A 23,624-nucleotide genomic window follows, 5' to 3' on the forward strand; every position below is an offset into this window, starting at 1 on the left:
CCCTAACATACAGGGCTACCCCACCGCCTCTCCTTCCTTGCCTATCCCTTCTGAAGAGTTCATAGCCATCCATTGCGGCACTCCAGTTGTACAAGTCATCCCACCATGGCATTTCTGTGATGGCACCTAGATCATAGTTTTCCTGCTGCACAATGGCTTCCAGCTCCTCCTGTTTGTTGCCCATGCTGCTTGCATTGATGTAGATGCACTTCAGTTGGGCTATCAATCCCGCCCCCTTTTTGGGGGGAGAAGCCATCATTCCTACGTGACCATTCTCAGGCGCTTCCGTGGTTTCTAACACATCCATAACCCTTCCATCTTTGCTGCCGCATGGATCTCCATCCCCTACCTCCACTGAGATGGCAGACCAAAGGACCTCGCTAGCCCATTGTTCCATCAAACACTGGTGTGCTGCCCCAGGCTTATCTCTAGGGAGCCTGCTTTTATCCCTTTCCCCCTTCAACTCTAGCTTGAAGCTGTTCCAATGAGCCCTGCTACCTCCGTCTTTTTTTCTTTATGGAAGCAGTTTTGACGCAGGGTGTAGGCCGACTTAACCTCAGCGACACCTCCAAGCTAGATGAACCATCGTCCTTGTTATTGTTCGGTGCCACTTGCAGAGCCTTGTACCTATTGTGCAAGGGCATCTGGGAGGGTGGGGTCTCGTCAGAGAGGAGATGCACCTGCTGTGCCGGGCAGGAACTTGTCGCCGTTGCCCCCTATCCCTTAAGTCCCTGTGTTCAGGCAGGCGGAGAGAGGATAGGGAATCCTCCATCTCATGCATCCTGTCTGCCTGTTGGGCCTGTCCCAGGGAAGGCAGGGTGCGATTCTCGTAGTCTTATCTCTCTCTCGCACTCCCTGATACTCCGCAACCTACTCACCTCCTCCTGGAGCTCTGTCACTAAGCGGAGTAGTTCCTCTAGCTGGGCGCACCTCCCACAGGTGTGCTCACTGCTGCCGTCCAATGCTGGCAGAAGAGCAGGGCACACCCTGCAGCCTGACACCTGGGTGGCAGCATGTTCCCACTGGAGCTCTGTCTGGGAAGCTGCGTGAGTCGTGGTGGGTGCAGAGTTTAGAGAGGCCATGGCTTTCTGCCAGGTGGATACCATCGCTCCCTGGTCGAGCTGGCAGAGCTTCAGCGCACTTCCTGCACGCCCTTCTGTGTGAACTGCCATGCAATCTGCCATGCCACGCCCTTGCTGACATGCCACACCCTGTTTGCCTGCCCTGTTCACGGTGCTCCTGGTCACTAGCGCTCCCTAAGGGCTTCTTTTATACATGTGAGGGAACTTGGCCGCCATTGCTCCTGGCCCTGCCCAGGTCTCGTCAGCTGCTGTTCTGCCAGCTGCGGGCTCCTGGAGGCTCTCTCGGCTCCCCCTGAGGTTCCCCCGGTCCAGGAAACCCCCCTGTGCACTGCGCTAGAGCACTCCGCTGCGGATTGTGCCAGCACCGGAGCTTCTCGCCTTGGCGACTGAGGCAACATGAGTTAGCAGTGAGCCCCAGCAGCCAAGGCGGCCAACAGTGTCCTGGCTGTATGAACAGGAGCATGGGCAGGAGATGAGGGGGAGGGATTCTCCCCCTCCATTCAGTGCTCGCTAGACCACACGCACACTACTGCATTGAGTTGGGGGCCTCCTGCCCCCAGTACAGGAAAGACATTGATCAGCTGGAGCAAGTTCAGTGAAGGGGCACCAGTACAGTCAGGTGTGGGGGGTGTGCAGGGGGCTGGAGAACTTTCCACCTGAGGAAAGGCTGAGGGAACACTGTTCAGTATGGAGATGAGAAGGCTTTGGGAAACCTCGTAGGAGCATTCCAGTACCTATGAGGCAATTCAGAAAATAGAGCCAGGCTCTTCATCATGGCGCATGGTGGGAAGATGAGAGGCAAGGGACAAAAGTTGAAAGAATGTTCAGGCAGGAGATGAGGACCATGAGGTCCATGAGGTCATAACCATGAGGTCACTTATGCACTGGAAGAGGTTGCCCTGAGAGGTTGTGCAGTCCCAATCCTTGGAGGTTTTCAAGCCTTCTTTCCCCCTAAATATCATCTCCAAACATTGAACAAAAGACTCTTGCTCATGCAAGAATGAAGGAAAAGCCTAAGGCACCAGCAAAAGCTCTGCCTCCCCTGGGCCCTCTCTTCCCTATGAGAGAGGTCTTCCACCTACCCCACACTTCTTCCACCCTCAGCCTTTGCAGCTGCATGTGCCTGGCCTGCCCACTTGCCTTCACTCCTACTGGAAGCTGGCACCCACCCCACACCTGGAGTCCACCTGGCCATGGAGGCAGCGAGAGGCCAGGTCCACTGTGCCCGGTGCTGAGCACAGCTTTTTCCTGGGAATGTCCCCAAGGAGCTCTCCTCATGTGTGCCAGCCTGTGGCCTGGCAGGGGTGGAATTGGGACAAGGGCTGCTGGGGCAGGGCTGAAGTAGCTCAGCTGGGAGAGCGTTAGACTGAAGATCTAAAGGTCCCTGGTTCAACCCCGGGCTTCAGCAATGATTTTCTCCCTTTGATGTTTGCAGAACCTATCTGCCTTCTTCCATCCTGCCCCAGCAGGATGCTCTCCCAGAGCAGAGCGTACTGCCCATGGGGGAGGCCGCTGCCCCCGAGTCCCAGGGAGAGGCACTCCCTGGCGCTGAGGCCTGAATGGCAGCATCCTCCCTCCAGAGGTCTGTCACAGCGAGACCTCTGATGTGCCAGGGACAGCTGACAAAGCCATGCTGAGGATGATCCCTTGTGGTGCATTGGCTCCTGAGTTGTCCAGTCACAAGCTGTCCTGAGCAGAGTTTCTTGGCCCCCTTTGCCCCCTGCTGCAATGGTTGATGAAACACAGATGTGCTCCTCTCTGGGCATCAGCAGGGAGACACGCAGCACAGGGGGACCCCTCGGGGGCCCCACATGAACATCCCTCTGCATTGGCTCCTTGCTGCTGCAGGGGCACAGGTCGGGACAGAAATGCCAGCCGTGGCTCCCCTGGGGTCTAGCATGGAAGGTCACCAACTCTCACACAGTGACTTCCAAACAGCCCCAGTTCAACCACTGGATGTCATTTTTACTCTCCAAATTTACCTCCCTCTGCATTTCCTGAGCATCACACATGCTACTGTGTTGTCCATCTTCTCAGCACCAAACCCAGGGCTCACAGCACAAGTGTCTCAGCTGTCCCCAGTTTCCATACCCAAATCTGCTCACCCACCAGACTGGAGTGTCCAGCTCAGCTGCAGCCCTTCACAGCCATCAGTCCCTGCCCAGAGGAAGAAAGACCTGCTCATGAGCTCCAACAAGCTGCTGGGCTCCCCTCTTGCAACCTCTTGCTGCTACAGAACCCTTCTCGCCCATCAGGAACACAGTGACAACTTTGACCCAGGACATCTCCCTCTGTCTTCAGTCTCAGCCTCTCCCCAGTCACCCACTCAGGCCAAGGAATGGCACAGACTGGCTATAGTCCCACAGCAACGTGCATGTTCTAACCCCGTGCAGTTCTGCTGCCTCATAGCCGGCTCCCCAGGCATGCACCTCCAGGGAAGTCTGGCTTTTGTTGTGCCTGAGCGCAAGGGAGAGGAGGGGAGAGGGAGACACCATCTGAACAAGCAAAGTTACTGTCTTGCCAGCTTTGAGCATGAGCTTGCAAATACTTGGCCACAGGGGTAGTGCCTGCAGGATTACCATTGATCCAAAAGAGTCCTTCTAGGTCTTTCTTGAGCAAGAATGGGAGAGTCATTGCCGAGGATGGCTTTGAGGACCATGTGTGCAAAGCAGAATAGATGAGCAGCCATCCCTTAAGGCCACTCAACCACTCCAGAAATTCACGGTGACTGTGGTCTGGTTTTGATTCCCCCAAACCCTCTCTGCCAGGCAGGGGCTCAGCAGGGAAAAAATCTACGGCACTGGGAAAAATCTATGGCACTGGGCAACACAATTGCCCCAGCTGTACCACCATGGGGACACCGTCCCTGCGTGTGGTCAAACCATCGACCTTTGAGTTAACAGCTGAACACGCTCAGCCACCCTGCCACAGAGACCCCAGCCAGGGCTGTCCCAGGGCACTGCTTTGCTGTCAGGACAGGCCTCAGTGCTGAAGGAGTGGGAAGGTCCCTGAGCCCAAGCCACATGCACAGCCCCATGGAGGTGGAAGCCTGCCCTTCACCTCACCTCCAGGGATGGTGGGGGACAGAGGGGTGCAGGGAGAGGCCCAGTGCCTGGAGGAGGAGGATGTAAGATTTCTGCCCCCATGTCTCCTCCACCACATGCCCTGGGGTGCCATCAGAGGCTGGGGGCACCTCCCCTCAGGGAGGGCATTTCCCTCACCCTGTTGCATGGCTCCTGCTGTGGAGTTGGGGACAGATGTGGCCCAGAGGGGTGTTGCCCTGGGCGTCAGAGGAGGCTCAGGGTTGTTTTCCTCTCCATCAACCCACCCTGGAGTGGGCCAGAGCATGGGAGAAGTGCCTGAGCAAGAGCCTCCTCCTGCCCCGTTGCCCTGCAGAGACGTTGAAGGGGCTGCGCTCTGCAGTGCAGCACTGTGCCAAAATCAGACCCCAGTGGAGAGGCTGTCCTGACTTCCCCCATCTCAGAAGGGTTCAAGTGCTGTTTTCTGCAGAAGGTCCCTGGGCACCCAGGGGACAACAGGACTGTGCTTGTCATAGACACGTTATGGGAGGAGAGGGTCTTTCCTGCTGGCAAGTGTCAAGGGGATGTAGCTCAGTGGAAGAGCGCCTGCCTCGCATGAGGGAGGTCCTGGGTTCAATCCCCAGCATCTCCATGGGGTGTTTTTGCCCTGAATCCCCAGCCTCAGGCAGGTGCGGGTTAGAGCTTGGGGCAGTGGTCCTCTCCAGACCCTGTGGGCCTGCCCTGCCCACCCAGGGCTTGGCTGTGAGGTGAGGAGGGCTATGTGCGCAGCCTCTGCTGAGCCCCCTCTTGGAGGAGAAGCAGGCAGCTGTGCTGGACCTGAGATCGGGTCACTGCCCTGCACCACAGACCCACCCCCACAGAGTGTGTCTGTGGGGAGATCTCAGGCAGGGGACAGAGGTCAGCAGCACACTAGGAATCCTTTCTGGCTGCAGTGAGAGATGTGGTGTGAGGGCGCTGGTCCAGCCCAGGTGTCCTTTGGGACCAGGCCACACTGGCCTGGTGGCTTTCCAGGGTAAGGGTCTGAGATTGTCCTGTCTCCAGGTGGAGATCCCATACCATGTGGGAAGCACCCCTCTGTGCCAGCAGGTAGGGGTGTCTGAGCTGGACGAGCCTGAGCGGGGCTGTGGGTCTCCCAGCTGGAGGAATGACATTTCTTACGCTGACCCTGTCTCCAGGTCCTTCTCCTTCCACCACAGTGGCTTGAGCAGAGCCTCAGCTCAGGGAACCTGGAGCTGCTGAGGTCAGGCACAGCCCTGCTGAGGTGGGACTGGTAGGGCCGGTGCCCAGCTCTTGCTCCTGGGGTGTTTGGTGCCTCTGTCTTCCCTGTGGTGATGGCATTGGGGAGGCACAGGCCTGTCCACCGCCATGCACAGGCAGTGAGGGCCAGGAGATGGTGCCTTGGCTGCTCCCTTGGCAATAACACCTGTAACCAAAATGGGGTATGAGACATGGACTTTCACTGCAGGGTGCCCAGCCCCCAGGAGCGGTGAGCCCAGCCTCAGAGAAATAAGGTTGCTCTCCCATGGACTTTAAACAGCCATGCTCTGCCCAGCGTCGGGGCAGCAGTGCTGAGAGTTGGGGTCTCACTGTGACCCCCCCTCAGGTAGGTCCTCGGGAGCTGCAGGAGAAACCACAGATCTGGGGCACAGTGACAATCCTGCTTTGCTGCAGAGAATGGACCCAGCCCGCAGGGCCAGACTGTTCAGGTGCCAAAATGCCATGAAGCAGGTACTTTCCGCTCAGGTGTGCTGCCCCCTCAAGCACACACAGGCCTGTGGCTCATCTCCCGAGGAGGAGGAGGCAAACCTCTGCCAGGTGCCAGAGTAAGGGAGAAATATTACACCTACGGGAGGGCAGAGCTGGCGGCGAGGTGGCACGGGACAGGCACTGGGCTCTTTGCCCTGGTCCCCACTTGGGACACCTTGACTCTGCTGGTCAGTGTCCATGCTGCCCATAGACCCCCACCATCCTGTGTTCAGAAGATAACACTCCCCCCTTCTTCTTTACTTCACTTCACCTTACTTCTCTGAGATGCAGGGCTGGAGCTTGCCCCAGTGGGAGTTTTCCAGGGGATGGAGGCTGTGTTTGCAGTGCCCACGTATGTCACCCATCATCGTGGGGGTCTGGCCCTGGGAACGCTGCTCTCCCATGGGGGCTGCCAGCAGGAAGGCTCCAGGGTATGGGGCAAAGGGGTGTGTGAGCCTGGGCTTCCCCCAGAACCCGCCAGCGTCACCCCAGGGGTGGTGGAGCTCCCGGCAGGGAATGGGGCAATGCTGAAGTGGGAGAGGATGTTGGCGACAGCCGCCTCCTCCCCTCTTCTCCTCTAGGGCCAGATCCTGCTGTTTGCAGCAGTACTGAGCTGCAGTAACTCCCCACAGGGAACCCTGCCTGCCACAGACAGCAAATGCACCTTCCAGCCCACAGCAGAGGAGCCTTTTGGGGAAAAGGCAGAGGGGTGTGGAGACCCACCAGCGGGAGCAGGGAGGGCAGTTTGGGTGCCAGGTCCTGCCCAGGTGTCAAAGCCTTCTCCTCGACTGGCTCCTGCATAAGAGCCTTCTCTGCGGGGCAGGGGCAGGTGAAAGCCCCGGCCAAGGGAGAGGGACCCTGGCTCAGCTCCCAGCAGCACCTGCTTTAGAGGAGGGACACAAAATCTCATCTGCCATGGAAACGTGCCCACATGAGCATCCTCCCAGATGAGCCCTTCTTCAGGCCAGGGGCTGGACCACGGCTTTTGGCTACAGCACACATCTCGTGGGGATCCTTTCTCCATCCCTCTGGCCCTCCAACAGCGCTGAGGGAAAGGTGCCCCAATCTCCCCTGCTCCCCTCCCTCCTGTACCTGCCCACAAGTACTGCCCCGACACAAACCCAAACTGACACCCCTGGCAAGGCAGCAGGAGGGCAGGGGTGGGGCTGGAGGGGAGCAGGAGGAGGGGGTCCCAGGGCTGCCGTGGGGCCTTACAGCCCCTGCTCAGGAAGAAGGCAGCTCTGCGGCTGTGGCAGTAGTGCTCGGGGTCTGTGAGGGCCCAAGGCAGCAGGAGCAATGGAGATGGGTCCTGGCAGAGCATGAGGAGAGGGAATCCCAGCCCCACGTGTCCCTGAACATGGCTCTGCACCCTGTGCTGGGGCAGTGGGGAGCAGAGCTGCCTCCTGACCATTATGGGAGGTAATCGTGGGCCTTGATCCCACCTGGGGCTGGCTGGGGTGTTCAGGGCACTGCAGCCACCTTAGCGCTCACTTCTGTGAGACAAAAGCCCAGGGCTTCCCCTGTCCTGGCAGCTCTGTCATGGCCTCTGCGCTGTGGGACCAGCGGGGCCCAGGCAGGGGGAAAGAGCAGCTGGAAACCCAGGGTGAGGAAATGGGTGCTGCCGCTGAGGTGCATCACGGGACCTATCAGAGAGCCATTTGGACTCGAAAGTGCCTGTGGCCAGCAGGATGGAAATGTCTCTGTCAGCAGGATTATTCCCCAGGGACCATGGGCTCTCGCAGCCCCACAGCCTGACCCCGACCCTGCGCCCCTTCCCACCGCCATGTCCTTCTTCTCTGCTCCCCCTGGTGAGCCTCAGGGAGACACCCGCCACCTGGGCAGGCAAGCACCAGCTGTGGGTCAAAGCCCTCAGAGACTTTTAATAAGAAGAAATCTGGAGGCACAGCAGAAAGAGGGGAATACAAAGAGAGGAAACTCCAGGCGGTTTCTGCTGCCCATGGGTCAAGGGAGACAGTTCCCATGTGCTCACAGCTCTCCCAGCTGCACAGACCTCTCCTCCCTCCCGGCTGCACCCAGCTGCACAGCAGGGATGGGCTCTCCTGGCCTGGGGCTCAGGGACTGTTGTGCACAGAGCTCCACTGTCACAGCCTTTGTGTCCTCACGGGGATGTGCCAGAGACACCTCTTCAGCATCATCATAGCCCATGCTCGCCAGGGATAGGGACAAGGTGTCTCCTTCAGCTCTGGGGACCCCGACACTTGTCCGGGAGCGCAGGCTGGCCCCTGCAGGCAGCAAGGCAGGACATTGCAGTTCACCTCATGGGGTCTGTACATCATCTTCCTCCCAGCTCCTCACCACATTCAGCTCCTTCTCCCACCCCAGTCCCTCCAAGGAAAACTCCTGGGGCAGGTTCCCCCTTCCCAGGAGGTTGGGGTCTCAGGACAGCAGCGACTCGGGTGCCACCAGGGATGGCACCCCAGGAACCAGCAGTGCTAAATTTCCCTCTCACCTCTGGGTGCATCCCTGGGCCCTGCTCCTTCCTCTGGCACCCTGGGCATTTCCCACTCGCCCTGCTCAGGGGCAGCGTCCTCCCCAGGGTCAGAAACCTCCCTGGCATCATCATAGCCATGCGCTGGCTCACCTGCGACCAGGACAAGAACATCTGAAAGGAGAGGGGAGCTGGTGACAGTGAGAAGATACGTCCTGCAGAGCAGAGGACAGGAGGAGGCGCAGGGACACAGGGCTGAGACACTGGTGTTGGCAGCGCCACAGGAGACCCCGTGTCCTCCCCATCTCTGACGCTGACACTCAGTGACACCTCTGTCCAACACATGTCTGCAGGGAGACGAAGCCCTTCCTGCCCCTGTTACCTGCTGCTGATGCCAGACCATCCTCCTCCTCGCTGAGCCCAGGGGAGGCCTGCAGCTGGCTCAGGGACTCCTCTGAAGAAGAGCCTGGAGAGATGCACAGTGGGTGTTATGGAGCGAGCCCCACTGACCTGGCCCATGGTCAGCGCTGCTGGGGAAGGGGGACCCACAGAGCTGGGGCTGCATGGGGAGGAGGGCTGGGAATTTACCCTGCTCCCCTGGCACAAACCCTGTCTCAAAGGTGCTCCCAGAGGTGCCCTAGGACAGCCCCTTCCCTCCCTCCTTGGGTGTCACATGGGGTGCAGGGGCAGAAAGAGAGGGGCTGTCCAGCTGGGCCGGTTGAAAGGTGGTTGGGAGAAAGCTCCTCTCCTGGGCCCAGGACCTGGATGCTCTCCCCACACACCACATGGCACCAGTGCTGCAGGGACCACGGGCTGGGGGCTTCAGGGGATCAGCTCTGGGTTAGGGCCAGGGGAAAGGGTCCTGCAGATGTGCCTCCAGGGAGGACCCACACCCACCTGAGCGACCAAACCTCGCCTGCTTCTCCCATGCTGGGCTGTAACCGATCTCCTCGTACACGGCCTCGGGAAGAGCTCCTGAGCTCTCCTGGAGCCTGGGGATAGAGGCAGGGCTGGCAGAGGGACAGGCAGAGAGCCAATGGGACCCCACTGTGCTCCCCCAAACCTCTTCCTTGGGCCAGCCCAGCACTGCTCCGACAGCACAGCCCCACTGCACTGTCCAGGCATGGCTGCCACATCCCCGGTGAGGGCAACATTGCTGTGGAGATCCTCTGGGGCAGCATCACCCTCACATCATCCCTTTGGAGACAGCGCTCATGCCCCTCTGGCCCCTGGGTCATGCCCCCTTGTCTGACCCTGGAGCAGCTCCCATGTTTCCTCTCCACCTGGAGCTGCCCTCTCTCTGCCCCACGGGTCTATAGCAGGGCCCCTGCCCTGCTGGTGGGTGGGCAGGGCTGGGCAGAGGGACAGGCTGGGAGCCTGACACCATGGAAATGGACCCTCCTGCCCCACGCTCCTCCTAGCATCTCCATTGCCCCAGAGTGCCCTCCACCAATACCCAGAGCACTGCTAGCCTTGGCCATCTCCCCTCTGCTCACATCTCCCGAGCCCCACTCTCCCCGTTTCTCTCCTTGCCTCTGGCTAGCTCCCCCCACCTCTGGGCTCTCTCCACCCCTTGCTGCTGGTGCCCCACGGCCAGGCACTCACTGGGGTGGTGTCTGGGACAGGTGGCAGCACACAGTCCCACCCCCTCAGCTCTGCCTGTGCCCCTCACTGACATCCCGCAGCACCCCACAGCCCTTCCAGGAGGTATCTTCCCCTGGCACCATTGTGGCAGGACCCACCTCTGCGCCCAGTCCTGGTGCTTAGCACTTGCCCGGCCAGGAGGGCCAGGAGCAGGCAGAGAAGGGCCCCCAGGATGATGCAGATGATGACAGGCACTGAGACTCTCCCGCTGCCAGTCAGACGGCCTCGAGTGGGATCTGCATGGGCAAGAACATGGAAGGGGCAGCACCAGGCCTGGGAGAGGTGGAGGCAGCATCAGTCCTGACCCCCATCACACAAGGCAGCAAGGGGTGGAGCACCCCAGGGGTGAGTGATGGGCAAGCTTCTACCCTGCTGAGTAAATTACAACCCTCCCTAACCCCCACCACCCTCCCAGTGCCTCCTCCTGGGAGTTTCACACCCCAGCAAGGAGCCCCTTCCATCCAGCTGTGGGTCACAGCCTGGCCCCGGGGTTACCCAGCCCCGGGGGGAGGACAAGTTACCTGCTTGGGGTGGGAATGCTGCCGTCCTGGGTGTAGCTGCAGAAGAGGCAAAGGAGAGCTGGGCTGAAAGGGTGGTTGTGCGGGTCCCGGGGAGCCTCCTCCCCAACACACTGTGTGTGTGTCTGGAGATGCCCCTGACACATCCCCCCAAATTGCCCCTCCTGTAGTGCTAGAAAGGGAGGCCGGGACAGGGCCCAGCGCCTCTGCTCTGGGCGGCAGGCAGGAAGGCACAGGCAGCCCAGGGATAGCCCTGGGGCTGCAGGGCCCCACAGGCAATGGCAGCAGGACGTCCAGATCCACCGAGGCTGTTCCGCACTTGACACCAGCCTCCTGCACTCCACAGGAATGTTCCTTCTCTTGGGAGGTCAGGGCCCATGCCAGGACCAAGTGGGTGTAAGGCTTTCCCCAGCTCCCTGCCAAGACCCGAGCAAGGGGTCCCAGCCCTGCCACTCACCTGAGCAGCGCACGGCAGCATCTTCCTTATGCCGACAAGCACCGCTGTCCCCAGGACGGGCCCAGCAGTCCTGCAGAGACAGCTCTGTCCCCCGGCACTCCACCTGCTCCAGCCAGATAGGGCCCATCCCCATCCCAAACGCAGCCTCATGCAGGGCAGACACCGCGGGGCCACAGCCCAGCTGCCTGCACGCCACCTCAGCATCCCGCATGTCCCAGGAATCGTCACACACCGTCCCCCAAGAGCCACGGTGCCAGACCTCCACTCTGCCCGAGCACCTGTCCTCGCCTCCCACCGCACGAATCTTCTCCCTTGCTGGAGAAGGCAAAGACTTCCCATGGCACTGAGAGAGCAGGCAGAGCCCTGCCAGACAAGAAGGGTACGCAGGGGAGCAGCTCCCTACCTGTGCAGCTCGTGGAGTTGGGGCACGGGGCCAACGAGGTCGGGGGCATTTCTGGGCGTCCCCCTGAAGAAGGAAACACTGTGGTGAAGGGGCTGGTTCAGGGGATGGTGCAGAAGAGAGCAGGGCTGAGCTCTGCTTGCGCCTCCCTGTGCCATCTTGGTCACAGCAGCAACCGAACCCTGGTCATTCAGGGGACAGACGCAGGAGTGTGGGGAGACCCTGACTGCTCAGCCCCAAAAGGCCCCTGGTTCAGAGAGCAGCAGGAGGGTGTCCATGGAGGGGAGGCTCTTCTGAACCCTGTCTGGTCTCTTCTGAGACCTCACCTGGAGATGCCTCTGCCTCCCGCAGGTGCTGCTGGCAGCCTGGGTGGCAACTGCTGCTGGACGTGGGTGGCTGTGGTCACGTTTGTGCCACCAGCAGCAGAAGGGTCTGACATGGCAAGGAAAAGCCCTTCCAAGCTCTTTCTCTGTGTTTGGCCGTGCCCACCAGGGAGCAGGAGCTGGGGTGACACTGGTGCCCAGGTGGCTCCGAGTTACCATTGCAGGTGATGTGGATCTCATCTTGCAGGTCTTCACATGACTGCGGGTTCCAGGGAGTGGAGGGACACTGCCAGAAGGAGCTGGTTTTCTCCCCACACTGCACGTTATCCAGCCAGGCAGGGCCAGACACCCTGCCGTAGGGCAGGCGTGTTTCCAGGGATCCTCCATCCCCGCAGCCCAGCTCCTGGCATGCCAGTGACACCGTGTCAAGAGTCATCGAGTTGGAGCAAATGCTCCCCCATGTCCCGTTGTAGAAAACCTGCAGGCGCCCGGAGCAGCCGTCGTTGTTCTCCAGCCTCAGGGCCACGAACTCTGTGAGGAAAGGCACCAAGGGGGAACAGGCTGGTGTGGGGCTGTGGGAGCCAGGACACCTCTGCACCCCCCAGGCCCTCAGGTGGGCAGGGGCAGGGCCAGCACGTCCCCCTTGCACCCAGGGGCAGAGAGAAGTCCCTGACGGACAGACACCCCTGCCCTTCCCGCTAACCCTCGGGGACTGCTGAGCTCCCCAGGGACCCCCAATGGGACTGAGGGTGCCCGTGCATGGGTGTCCACAGGATGGGCTTGGGCAGGAGCTCAGAGGCAGTCAGGGACAGCCTTGGCCATGCCCGGCTCTCCTTGTGTCCTGGCCTCCCCAGGAACCAGGCTCCCACCACAGGTCCCGGCACACACCTGAGCAGATGACTCCCGCGTCCTCTTTGTGCCCGCAGTCGTGCTGCCCCCAGGGCCCAGCAGGGCAGTCCCAGAGAGCAGCTTCGGCCCCAGAGCAGTTCACGCCATCCAGCCAGATCTGGCCGGAGCCTTCCCCAAACCGAGCAGAGCCAGCCGCCTCCACTGCCCCTCCACAGCCCAGCTGGTGGCAAACGACGGCGGCATCAGACAGGTCCCAGCCATCGTCACACACAGTCCCCCAGGTGCCCTGGTAGTACAGCTCCACTCTCCCAGCACAGTGCCCGCTCCCGTTCACCAGCCGGACCCGCCGGCTCCCTGTAGTGGGTAGAAAGCCCAGTTGCTGTCAGGGCCTGGCTGCCCACCCACCCCGTCACCTGGGGGGCCCATGCAGTGCCGCTCACCCCAGCAAATGACTCCCACATCCTCCGCAACCCCTGCTGCCGGTGCACTCTCGGGCAGGGAGGTGTTGCAGAGGGCCAGGTTGGCCTCGTGCCCTGCGCACCGGACCCCTCGCAGCCCCACGGGGCCCATCCCTCGCTCAGGCTTTGGGGGGTTGTAGGCTGTCCCTGCCTCTCCGCACCGCAGCTGCCGGCACACCACACTGGCCTCCTGCACGTCCCACTCATCATCCAGAACTCTGCCCCACATCCCGTGCTGGAAGATCTCCACTCGTCCGTCGCACCGGCTCCCTCCGCCCACCAGCCGCAGGGATGCAAAGCCGGCTGAGCCTGCGGACAACAGAGATGCCACAGCCATCGGCAGCACTGGGGAGCAGGGCATCCTTCAGGGAGCAGGGCGAAGGGGGATTTTCTGACCAAACAGGACAGGATTGAGCCTTTAGCTGACAAGAAGCGAGGGCAATGCCCGGGCCCGCTCTGCAGCTCACACCCAGGTCTGCTGCTGCTGGGAGTACCCAGGCAGCTCCTGCCTGGCTGGTGGGATGAGGCTCTGCAGGGCTCTCTGCGGGGATGCGATGTGGTTGTCTGCAGCCAGAGGGATGGAGCAGAGCCCTGCAGCCCTGTCCTGGGCTCGTCCCACAGTACGAGAACAGAGGAGCCCAGGCCTGGTGGTGGCGCTGGGGCTAAGGCACTGCCCTGGGGGTAGATGCTTGCCTCCGTTCAGTGCTCAGCTCTCCCAAAGCAGAGCGGTCAGTCTGAGCAGGCAAAGCCCTCCAGATGGCTCCTGGGGATGCCAGGGTTTCTCCAGGGAGAACTTCAGCCTGGTACTGCCATGGGACCCCTGCTTTGGGTGGCCGTGTCACACACAAAGGGCAAATGGAGTTAATGCAGCATTTTTCCGGCACTCACCTGAGCAAATGACAGCAGCAGTGTTCCCGTCGGAGCATGGTGAGGCCCCCAGGGTGATCACTGGGCACTGTGCCAGGTGGGCTTCAGTGCCGTCACAGTGGAAGGAGTCTCTCCAGACAGGGCCAGTCTCTCTCCCAAAATGCTCTCCTCCAGGAATGGCCTCAGCAAACCCACAGTTGAGTTGATGGCAGAGAACGTGGGCATCCGAGAGATCCCAGCGGGAGGCACAGAGGGTCCCCCAGGTCCCCAGCACCTGGACCTCCACCTTCCCCGCACACGCTGTGCTGCCGTTCACCAGCCTGAACCCTGTGTACTCTGGGGACAGAGGAGGAGGAGAGAGGGTGGATTGGTGCTCTTGTACCCTCAGGAGCTGGGGGAGAGGCCAGAGGGACAGCATGCCTTTCTTCTCCTTCTCAACTATTTTCATGCTGCAGACAATGCCATCATCCCTCCTGTCCCCACACCCAGCCTAGCACATTCCTTGCTCTGTTCCCCAACCCCTGGCACAGCCCCTGTGTCCCTGAGTCCTTACGTGTGCAGGTGACAACAGCGCTGTTCACGTGGGTGCAGGGCTGCTCCCTGGAGGACCCTTTGAGGCAGGAGATGAGGAGGGATTCATTCCCCACACACTGCAGCTCTCCATCCCACATGGCACTGACCCCTTCTCCAAAGTGAGCTGCCTCAGCGACAGGCAGGGCTCTGCCGCACTGCAACTCCCTGCAGACCACGTCAGCAGCTTTGGCACCAAAGTGTGAAGCACAGACAGTTTTCCACTGGTCCCTGTCATGGATCTCCACACGTCCTGAGCAGCGGCTCTTCCCTTCCACCAGCCGGAAAATCCTGGGAAAAAACCAAAACACCTGGCAGTTCCCAGAGCCCTCTGGCAGCTACAAGACCACATCCTGCATCACCTCCAAGCAAGCTGTGACCAAACTGCCCATTGCACATCCCAGAGGAAGCTGTTGGGGAGTGTTGGTGACACAAACACATCCAGGCCCCCCTGCACCCCTTCTCTACACCATCACAGCACTCGAGGGTATGTGTCTGTTGCAGACTCACAGCCACAGGTACTGCTCAGACAAACTGCTCCCACACAAGGTCCCTGTGCTGCCCAGCATGGTCCCCCCAGCACTGCAGTGGTGGGAGCAGTTGGGGTCCAGGAGAAGTGGCCCAGATGATACTGACTGCTGCAGCCTGCTCGGCCCCTGCAGAACTTTGGGCCAGGCAAGACCATCACCCTGAGGCAACCATAAGCGCACCCTGATCCCAGGGCTGTTCCTGGAGGATTGGGAGGTTCCTTTTAGGTGGGAGATGTCACAGAGCACAGAAATGGTGCAGGTATTGTCATGGCTCATGCCTCTCCAGACCCCTCCGATACCTGTTTGGAGGGGATGTCCTCAGCCAGGGACACAGTGCTCTGCCCAGAGATGCACAGGTCCCAAGCCAACAGCCAGACAAAGGGCCCGGAGACTCGCATGCCCCCTGGCCTCACACTAACTCAGAGGGTAACAGCAGGCACAGATGAGAGTCAGGAAGTGCTGGCAAAGACCCTGTTCCATGGGGCAGTGTGGGGATCGATAGGCAGGCAGGAGAGGTTGGGCAGGTGGTCAGTGCTAGCTTCACGGAGCCGTGTCCCTACAGGGCTGTCACAGCCCCAGGGATTTGCCAGTGCCAGCCTGTGCATGCGGTGATGTGGAAGGAAGCAGCGAGAATCAAGCAGCTGCAAAGTTCCTAAGCCTTGCAGTGCTGGACCACAGAGCCGAGCCCTGGGGACAGTCAGTGAAGGGCTCTGTGCCACCCTGCTTCTCTCCTCAGGGCCCAGCACTCATGCTCTCTGAAAAGCCCTTTTGATTCACTTGAGGTACTCATGCCTGTGAAGGGGAATGACCCAGGAGGACCAGTCATCTCATGCTGTTCCTCCAAGGTGTGGAGTGCCAAGTGAGTCCCCCCTGCTTTCTCCAGCACAGGGACCCTCAGCATTGTTGGCTGGGAACTGGCAGAATGGGTGGAGATGAGTGGACACCCCGGGGCAGGGACAGAGGATTCATCTGCAGCCCAAGATACTGACTGAGGGGGACTGAGGCACTGTGGCAAGGTTAGTTCACCCTGGGGTAGGTCCCTCTGGGCTTGCCCCAGGGACCAGGGACATCAGCAATGACAGTCCCAGCTTGGCAGTTAGACCAGCATCACTGAGCCCTGCTCTGGCGTCCCCTTGTTGCTCCCTGAGGGCACACCCAGGTCCCTTCCCCCACCCTGGCCCCAAAGGTGGAGTACAGGCTGTCTCCTTACCTGAACATGTCACTCCAGCGTCAAGAGTGTGAGCACAGTTATGTTTGCCCCATCCTGCGTGTTTGCAGTCAGACAGGGCAGACTCGGTGCCAGTACAGCCAACGTCATCCATCCAAATGGGGCCAGATCCTTGCCCAAAGTGTCCGTACTGGTGAGCTCCAACAGCAGACCCACAGTCCAGCTGCTTGCAAACCACTGCCGCATCATTCATACTCCAGTAGTCACCACACACGGTGCCCCACCGGCCCCTGTGTTTCACCTCCACTCTCCCAGCACAGCGCCTGCCACCATTCGCCAGCCTCACCTCTGCAGCACCTTTGAACATCAACATGAGGCGGGTCAGGAGAGCGCCAAGCCCCAGCACTGCAGGTCTGGGGGAAACCCCTACCTGGGCCAAGTCAGAGGTAATGGGGTGGGAGCCCACTCCCCTCTAGGCTGTCCCCAGTGCAGTGTGGGGGTCCATTCTGGGCATCACATGCCATCCCACTGCACAAGGCACCTCTTTCTACCCCAATGGCCACATGCCCCCCACCCATACCTGCCCAGCCCTGCACTGGGCACCCATTCCTCCCCAGCCCAGCACCCCCTCAACAGCCCTGTGTACCCAGGCCTGCAGCTTCCTGTGCAAACCACCTGCCCCACCACCATCCAAACCCACCCCATGGCTTTTTGAGTTCCCAGGGAGCACCAAGACAAATCCGAGGATTCCCCAGCCCATGTCCTCTCCTCGCCCGTGGCGTCAGTCTCTCTGTGGGGTACACACTGCCCTCATAGGGTCAGGGCTCCCCTGGAATAAGGGGGCAGTGAGCAGCACACAAACCCTCTGGGCTACCCCAGAGGTTGGCAGTGCTCTGGGGATCTCTGGGGGCTGCCATCACCAGCTAGGCCACCACTGGCTCCAGAGGCACAGTGCTGGGCAACAGGGGGTCCCAAAAGGGTACCCCACGACAGGCTGTCTATGAATGCAGCCAGGCACAGGCTGTCCTAAGCACTGGAGCCCTGGAAAAGGAGATACTCTCTCCCACCCACATGGGCACAGGGAAAGGCACAGGCTCCATGGACTTGAGCCCCTTCTGCCCCTCGTCTCAGTAGCACCTGCAAAGAAACCCCATTCCCAGGCGGATCCTGATGACCACCCTGGTAGCCCCTGGTCCTGGGCTGTGGGACAAGGCAGTCAGCACTTACCTGTGCACAGCTGTACCCAGAGCAGCAGCCACAGCATCTGAGGGGACAGGACTCCCTCTGGCCCATCCTGAGCCTCCTGCCCTGCCAGCACATCCCTGCTGTGCCACACTCCCTGCCACAGCTCCTGTGGACTCATGGGGACAATGATGACGAGAGGGCAATATATCTCTGCAGATGCCAGCCCAGCTACAGGAGGAGCCAATCGAAGCAGCAGCACCTTTTTAGACATTATTGGGAGCTATCTCCCCTCCGACACAGTCCAGCCCTCCAATGAACTGCTCCAGCGCCATTCATGACCATATATGAGGGATGGCTCCACTGCAGGTGTCACGTCACTGTGGTGGCGGTGCGTCACAGGACAGGGCCGGCTGTAGTGGGGGAAAATGGATTTTTCATACCTTGAACCCTGCTGTGTGGACCAGGAGCACTGAGCATCTCCTATACCGGGCACATCCAACATCCAAAGGTGTGAGTGTCCAGCTGTCCCCATGCCATGGGAACCACAGGGCTGGGACTGCACCAGGGGCTGTGTCAGGAAGGGAAGGAAACAGCCCCTGCCCCTGCTTCAGATCCTGCTGTGCTGGGATTAGCAGCTGGGAAAGGGCCCTAGCTCAGGCCAGAGCCCCATCCCAGGAGTACTGGCTTGCCCGTCCCTCCCTGGAGAGCCCCATGGAAGGTCCCTTGAAATGAGCTGGAGCTGGGACATGTCCCTGCCCTGGCAGCAGACACGCAGCCCAGAGGCTCAGATGTATCCCTGCCTCTTGACATGTCACCGAGGGGCCGTTATTCCCCATGGGTGGCTCGGGAGCTGCAACCTGCAGGTGCACAAACCACAGCCCACGTGGTCTTGCAGTGCGCCCCGTGCTCCCCCCACAGCGCCCGGGGAAGGAAGCCTGTGGTTTCCTCCTGGCACTGTGCCCAGGCACATCCCTGCGGTGCCCCTGAGCCACCCCCACCCCGACTGCTCCAGCCAGGGCTGCAGGGGCTGCTTCTTCAGCCTCACAGACATGGGGCCGGGCAGCTCCCATCCTCTGTCGTGCCCTTCTGACAGCACACGGCTGCTCTGCACCGAGCCCCACAGCCATGGGGTGTCATCTTGTGACATGACCTCACACCCTCCTATGGCCACTGCTGTGTGCTCATGGGTTATACTGACGGTGACCTCACACCCCTCCTACTGCCATCGCTGTGTGCTCATGAGTTACACTGTCACACGTGTGTGTGCAGTGTATGGACTGCTGCTGCTAACAGTGGTTCTTCCAAAACCCCATATTTGGTTGTGGTCTAAATATTGACTTGGTGACATCAGAAGCACCTACACAAGCTATGTGCCAGCTTCTGCCCTATCAGCTACTCAGGCACCAGTGACATGACAAGCTCATACACAGCTATGTGCATGCTCCTGGCCTATCTGCTACTCAGCCAGAGGTGATGTCATAGCATCTACTGCTGATATTGGCCTGCTCCTGCCCTATCAGCTACTCAGGCAGCAGTGACATTAGAAGCACCTACACATGCCATGGGCCTACTCCAGGCCTGTGAGCTGCTCAGGCATGAGTGACCTCAGAAGCACAAACAGAAGCCATGGGCCTGCTCCTGCCTATCAGCTTCTCAGGCACTAGTGACCTCAAAACAACCTACACATACCTGTTGTGCTTTAACCCTAGCCAGTACCTAAGTCCCACACAGTCGCTCGCTCACTATTTCACTAAATAGAAAGTTAATTCTATCCCACCTAAAACCAGTACAGTGTCAGATGCCTGCTCCTGCCCTATCAGCTACTCAGGCACCAGTGACCTCACAGGAACCTATACACCCATTTGCCATGTCCTTGCTGTTGAGGTACTCTGCCTCCGGTGACCTCACAAGCACCTATAAGGGCCATACTCCTAGTCCTGCTCTATCAGCTATCCAGTCAAGAGTGACATCACAAGTACATAGTACATGCCCAAGCCATGTGTCTCCCTCTTGCCTATCAGCTACTCAGGCACCAGTGACCTGACCACCACATATCCACCTAGCTGCTATCTGCTCACCTATGAGATATCAAGGCACAAGTGACCTCACAAGCTCCGACACAAGCCATGTGCCTACTTTTGGCCTATCTGCTACTCAGGTATCAGGAATCTCACAACACTTCCACAGGCCATGTGCCAGCTCCCAGCCTATGATCTACTCAGGCACCAGTGACCTCACAAGCACATACCAACCTATTTGCTCTGTGCTCGTGTGGTGGGGTGACCCCATGTGGCAGCCCCCACCCAGTCACTTGCTCACTCCCCACCAGCGGGATGGGGGAGGGAACTGGAAGGGCAAAAGCCAGGAAAAAAGTCTCATGGGTCAAGATAAAGACAGTTTAATAAGTGGAGAAGTAATCACTCACAGCAGGAGATTGATGCCAAGCCAGTCTCTGAGCAAAGAACACACATCCACTCCCCAGTTTTACTGCTGACCATGACGTCATACGGTGTGGAATATCCCTTTGGTCCGCTGGGGTCAGCTGTCCTGGCTTTGTCCCCTCCCAGCCTTCTCGCTGTGGGAGGCGAGTGAGAAAGAGAGAAGGCCTTGATGCTGTGCAAGCACTGCTCAGCAATAGCTCCAATGTCAGTGTGTTCTCAACACTGTTTTGGCCACCAAGGCAAAGCACAGCACCATAAGGGCTGCTAACAAGAAAATTAACTCCGTCCCAGCCACACCCAGTACAATCTCCACCCCTTCTTCCACACCAGTTGCATCCTGCTCAGGTCCTACAGTATTCAATACAAATGTACATTACATCCACCACCCCTCACCCCCTTCCCCATCCTTTCACATGACATACACACAGCACACTGGCTTTGGCTGGTGTGGCTCAGGTGGACCTGGACAAGTGCCAGCACACTCCTGACTTCTCCCCTCACTCACTCAGCCAGAGCTTTTTGAAACATTCCATCAGGTTATCAACCTAAGGACAAGGAAATCTAAATAGCACCACTCTGCACCACACAGTGGTCTTGCAGGTAGCTGTGAGATCCCTCACACCCATGGGGAAAGGGACTTCCCCACTACCACCCTACCTCTCTGTTTGGCACCTCAAAATCCACTTTGCAGTTCATGGGCTCACTGGCTGTTTCTTCTGGTTCACGTGGTCTTTTCTGAGATCCTCTTTGGGTCTTTGCTATACTGTCCCCATGCGCATATTCTTCTGAAGTTGGCATTTTGTCCTGGTTTTCCATGTTGGCAGACAGCATTGCCTGAGTCTTGCAGCACTGAGAAAAGCTCAGAGGCTACCCCAGTAACCCTGCGTGGCCATCCTGCTGAGCTGGTCTGGGATGTTGGGGCCTCCTAGGCCACTTCCCAGGATTGGGCTCTTCTTTGTCTGTTAACAGGATTTGTGTGGAGGGCCCTTGTTGGCCTCCTGGGAGGGGGCCATAGCCCTGGGGCATGTTCCCACCGTCTTGAAGTTCCCCCCAACCCAGACATGTCTGGGCTGCTTCTGCAGCCTGGTAAAGTGGGGGACCTCGACCCACCCTTGTACGTTTCTTTCTATTCACATTTAAACTCTAATTCTTCATTCATTAGCTCTCATTAAAGAAGGTTTCATCCATTTTATACCTTTGTGATAATGGCTATATACATTTCATTTCTCTGGCTTTATAAATGTTTATATATATAAAAAATACATAGATATATGTTTATAAAGATATATAAACATATACATGTACATATGTGTATAGAAAGATATATATTTAAAATATCATATCTACTAATAAATAAATAAAAATCTATTTATACATATTTGTACACTCATATATATTTTTTTTAAAAAAGGTATATCTCATAAGTATATATTTTTATATCTGAGCACTTCCTTGTCCAAAGCAGGCAGGCAGCCAGTCACAGGGCTGCATGAGAACATGGGGGTATGATGGTGTCAAAAAATGGCTGCCACCCAACCACAATGCAGCATGAAAACATGTGGGGAATGAGGCTGTGAAAAGTGGTGGCCTCCCTGTACGTAATGACAGGGGGCTTCCTTTGCTGATGTGCTTCTGGGTGCACAGGGAGGGGAGAGTCCTTTTGCCAGTCAATTATAGGACTTCCTGAGAACATGTGGGTTTGATGCTGGCAAGCAGTGGCGTCAGCCAATCACAGAGCAGTATGATGTTTAAGAACATGGCAGCCCACTCCCATAAAATGGCAGCCCCTGTTCATACAATGGCAGCCCCCCAAATGGCAGCCAAACCAAAATGGCAGCCCCTGGGTATGGAGGGGAAGGGCCTTCTGGGTCAGAGGTACTTCCGGGTAAAGCAGAAGGGGGGCCGCTCCTTCCAGGCAATCCCCACAAAGCACATGACCAGTAGAGGGGAGTGACTTCCGGGGCAAATGGCCCCTCAGGCAGCTGGCAGCGGGTGGGCAGGGCATTGCTCACGTCTTACCTGCAGTACCGGTGGTGCCTGTGCTCCTGGCGTGTTCCAGGGCAATGAACCAAATAAGCACAAGGAAGGCACGTGGTGAGGTAAAAATGCTTCTTTTGCACCGTGGTCAGATAACAGGTCCCTGTGGTGTCAGAGCTTCAGTGTTTGTGCCTGAGCTAAGAACTTTCCCCGACTCCGTGCGCTTCAAGACGGCACAACCCTTCTCAACAAACCCACTACGGGACCCTCCTGGGTCTCGTGTGAAAATCTGCACTACTGTGCTGAGGATCCCCTCGGAGCAGGGACGGCACAAAGCCTTTTCCACCTGCCTCCTCACCTGGCCGTGGTCTCCCTGTTTCTCAGCACCTGAAGTCCCCCTCCATCTCCTGCCCATCCCTGGATCTGGTGCTGGCAGTGCTGCACTCGGTGGTGCTTCCAGCAGTGAACCCCCTCACCTACAGCATGAGGAACCAGGAGCTCAAGGATGCCGTTAGGAAAGGGCTTACATAAAAGGTAATTTACCTGTTGCAAACAATAGTGATAAACTCCCCATCCCTCTCCACAAAGGACTCCCAGGATATCCCATCCCAAATGGGTGCTTTGATGTATCATCGTTACTGTTACCAGTCTCATTAGCACTAGCTTTATTGTTATTGTTACTTGTGGTGATCATGTTCGCAGACAAATGTTTGGATTTGTCTCACTTGTCCAGAGGCATGAACATGCTCTGTCTCACCTGGAGCCTGTGTAAGAGTGTGTCTAACACTGGGGCGGAGCTGACTCCCCCACAGGCTCCCTGTAATAAACTGGGATCTCCCCAGTGCACTGGGGAGATTAGCAGCAGTCCTCCCCATCCAGCTGGAGCTGCTTCCCACCCTGACCAGCAAGGCCAGGGTGGAGTCACCCTGTGACCGCAGGCACCACAGCCAAATGGCTCTGCAGAGCAGCACCGCCAGCTTGGGACCCTGCAGGGATGATGGGGAAGGGGCCAGGAACAGCCAGGTAGATCAGCAGCGGGTTAGGGAGAGCTCAGAACAGAGATGACCTAGGCTGAAAATTGCCTCAGAGACAAAAATACCAGCGTTCACCTAATCCAAGACAATGCCCAGACTGTGGGTGCCCTAAAGCATGTTCATGGTGCAGAGGCAGAAGTCCTCGCTGTGCTGGTGCTCCACCAGGCCTGGGTAGTGGATGAAGAAGGGCCGGTGCTCACAACTACCCATCTCTTAGTGCCATCGCCCCTCCTCAACGGTGGCATCGAAAGGGAGGCTGGGACCCTGCGTCAGGGCTTGCACTGAATGAAACATGACTCAGCAGCCCTGTGAGTTTGCTGCTGTCCCTCAGTCTCTGTGCCCAGCACATGTCCTTGACACAGCCTCCTCCACCCCATGCGCTGTCCCTCACCCCAAAGTCACCCCCAGTCCTAGTTCCCCCTAGCAGCCATTTCCAGCCCTGGCCATTCACCATGGTCCAGCTGAGGGCTGATCTTTGAAATGTGACCAGCCCCGTCCTCTTGCTGGGCTCAGTGTGTGCACTTGGGGAATACCCAGACCTGCATGGTCTCAGACATGCCCAGAGCCTGGCAGACCCCAGAGCAGGGCTGTCTGCAAAGCCTCACGTGGGCCATGGCCAAGGCAGGGAAGGGGTCGGGTGCTGGGGCGAGCAGTCAAAGCCAGACGGCCACAGGGGAACGGGGCACTGAGGTCTGTTGTGGGAAGTGTGCCAGGAGGATGTTTCCCCAGCCCTGAATGCACTCTGTCCTGAGTGGTGCCTGCAGGGCAGAGCTCTGGGGCCACCTGTGGGGATGCAGGGCTGGGCCAGCCCAGGGACAAGGACAGGGATCTGAACAAAAGCCATGATGCTCCAAGAAGCTCCCACACTGATGGAAACCCCAAATT

General features: G+C 58.7%; 1 protein-coding gene and 2 non-coding genes across 3 annotated transcripts; 2 read left to right on the top strand and 1 right to left on the bottom strand.

The window, feature by feature from the left end:
- Positions 1-2,417: 2,417 nt before the first annotated feature.
- On the top strand, positions 2,418-2,490 carry TRNAF-GAA (transfer RNA phenylalanine (anticodon GAA)). Its single transcript has one exon. It is a non-coding gene; the product is annotated as a tRNA-Phe (tRNA).
- A 2,192-nt stretch (positions 2,491-4,682) lies between these two features.
- Positions 4,683-4,754, top strand: TRNAA-CGC (transfer RNA alanine (anticodon CGC)). The gene has a single exon. It is a non-coding gene; the product is annotated as a tRNA-Ala (tRNA).
- Positions 4,755-8,322: 3,568 nt separating this feature from the next.
- LOC127025956 (antigen WC1.1-like) lies at positions 8,323-22,399 on the bottom strand. The gene is made up of 8 exons (XM_050911103.1): positions 22,351-22,399; positions 13,856-14,170; positions 12,950-13,276; positions 12,549-12,863; positions 11,877-12,191; positions 10,093-10,198; positions 9,216-9,310; positions 8,323-8,471 (listed from the first exon to the last, which is right to left on the bottom strand). Exons 1-8 carry the CDS (start codon positions 22,397-22,399, stop codon positions 8,323-8,325), a joined length of 1,671 nt encoding a protein of 556 aa, XP_050767060.1.
- Between the last annotated feature and the right edge of the window lie 1,225 nt (positions 22,400-23,624).

The sequence above is a fragment of the Gymnogyps californianus genome, chromosome 26 (assembly GCF_018139145.2).
Source record: "Gymnogyps californianus isolate 813 chromosome 26, ASM1813914v2, whole genome shotgun sequence".
NCBI classification, from domain to species: domain Eukaryota; kingdom Metazoa; phylum Chordata; class Aves; order Accipitriformes; family Cathartidae; genus Gymnogyps; species Gymnogyps californianus.

What these genes read in the sequence shown, in the direction of transcription:
- LOC127025956 (XM_050911103.1), bottom strand. Translation starts at nt 22,399, where the DNA reads ATGATCACCACAAGTAACAATAACAATAAAGCTAGTGCTAATGAGACT. An exon ending in CGCGGGAGTCATCTGCTCAG is followed by an intron (nt 12,192 to 12,548) that starts GTGTGTGCCGGG and finishes CTTTCCTCACAG; the next exon opens with AGTTCGTGGCCCTGAGGCTG. An exon ending in CTCCTGGCCCTCCTGGCCGG is followed by an intron (nt 9,311 to 10,092) that starts GCAAGTGCTAAG and finishes CTCTATCCCCAG; the next exon opens with GCTCCAGGAGAGCTCAGGAG.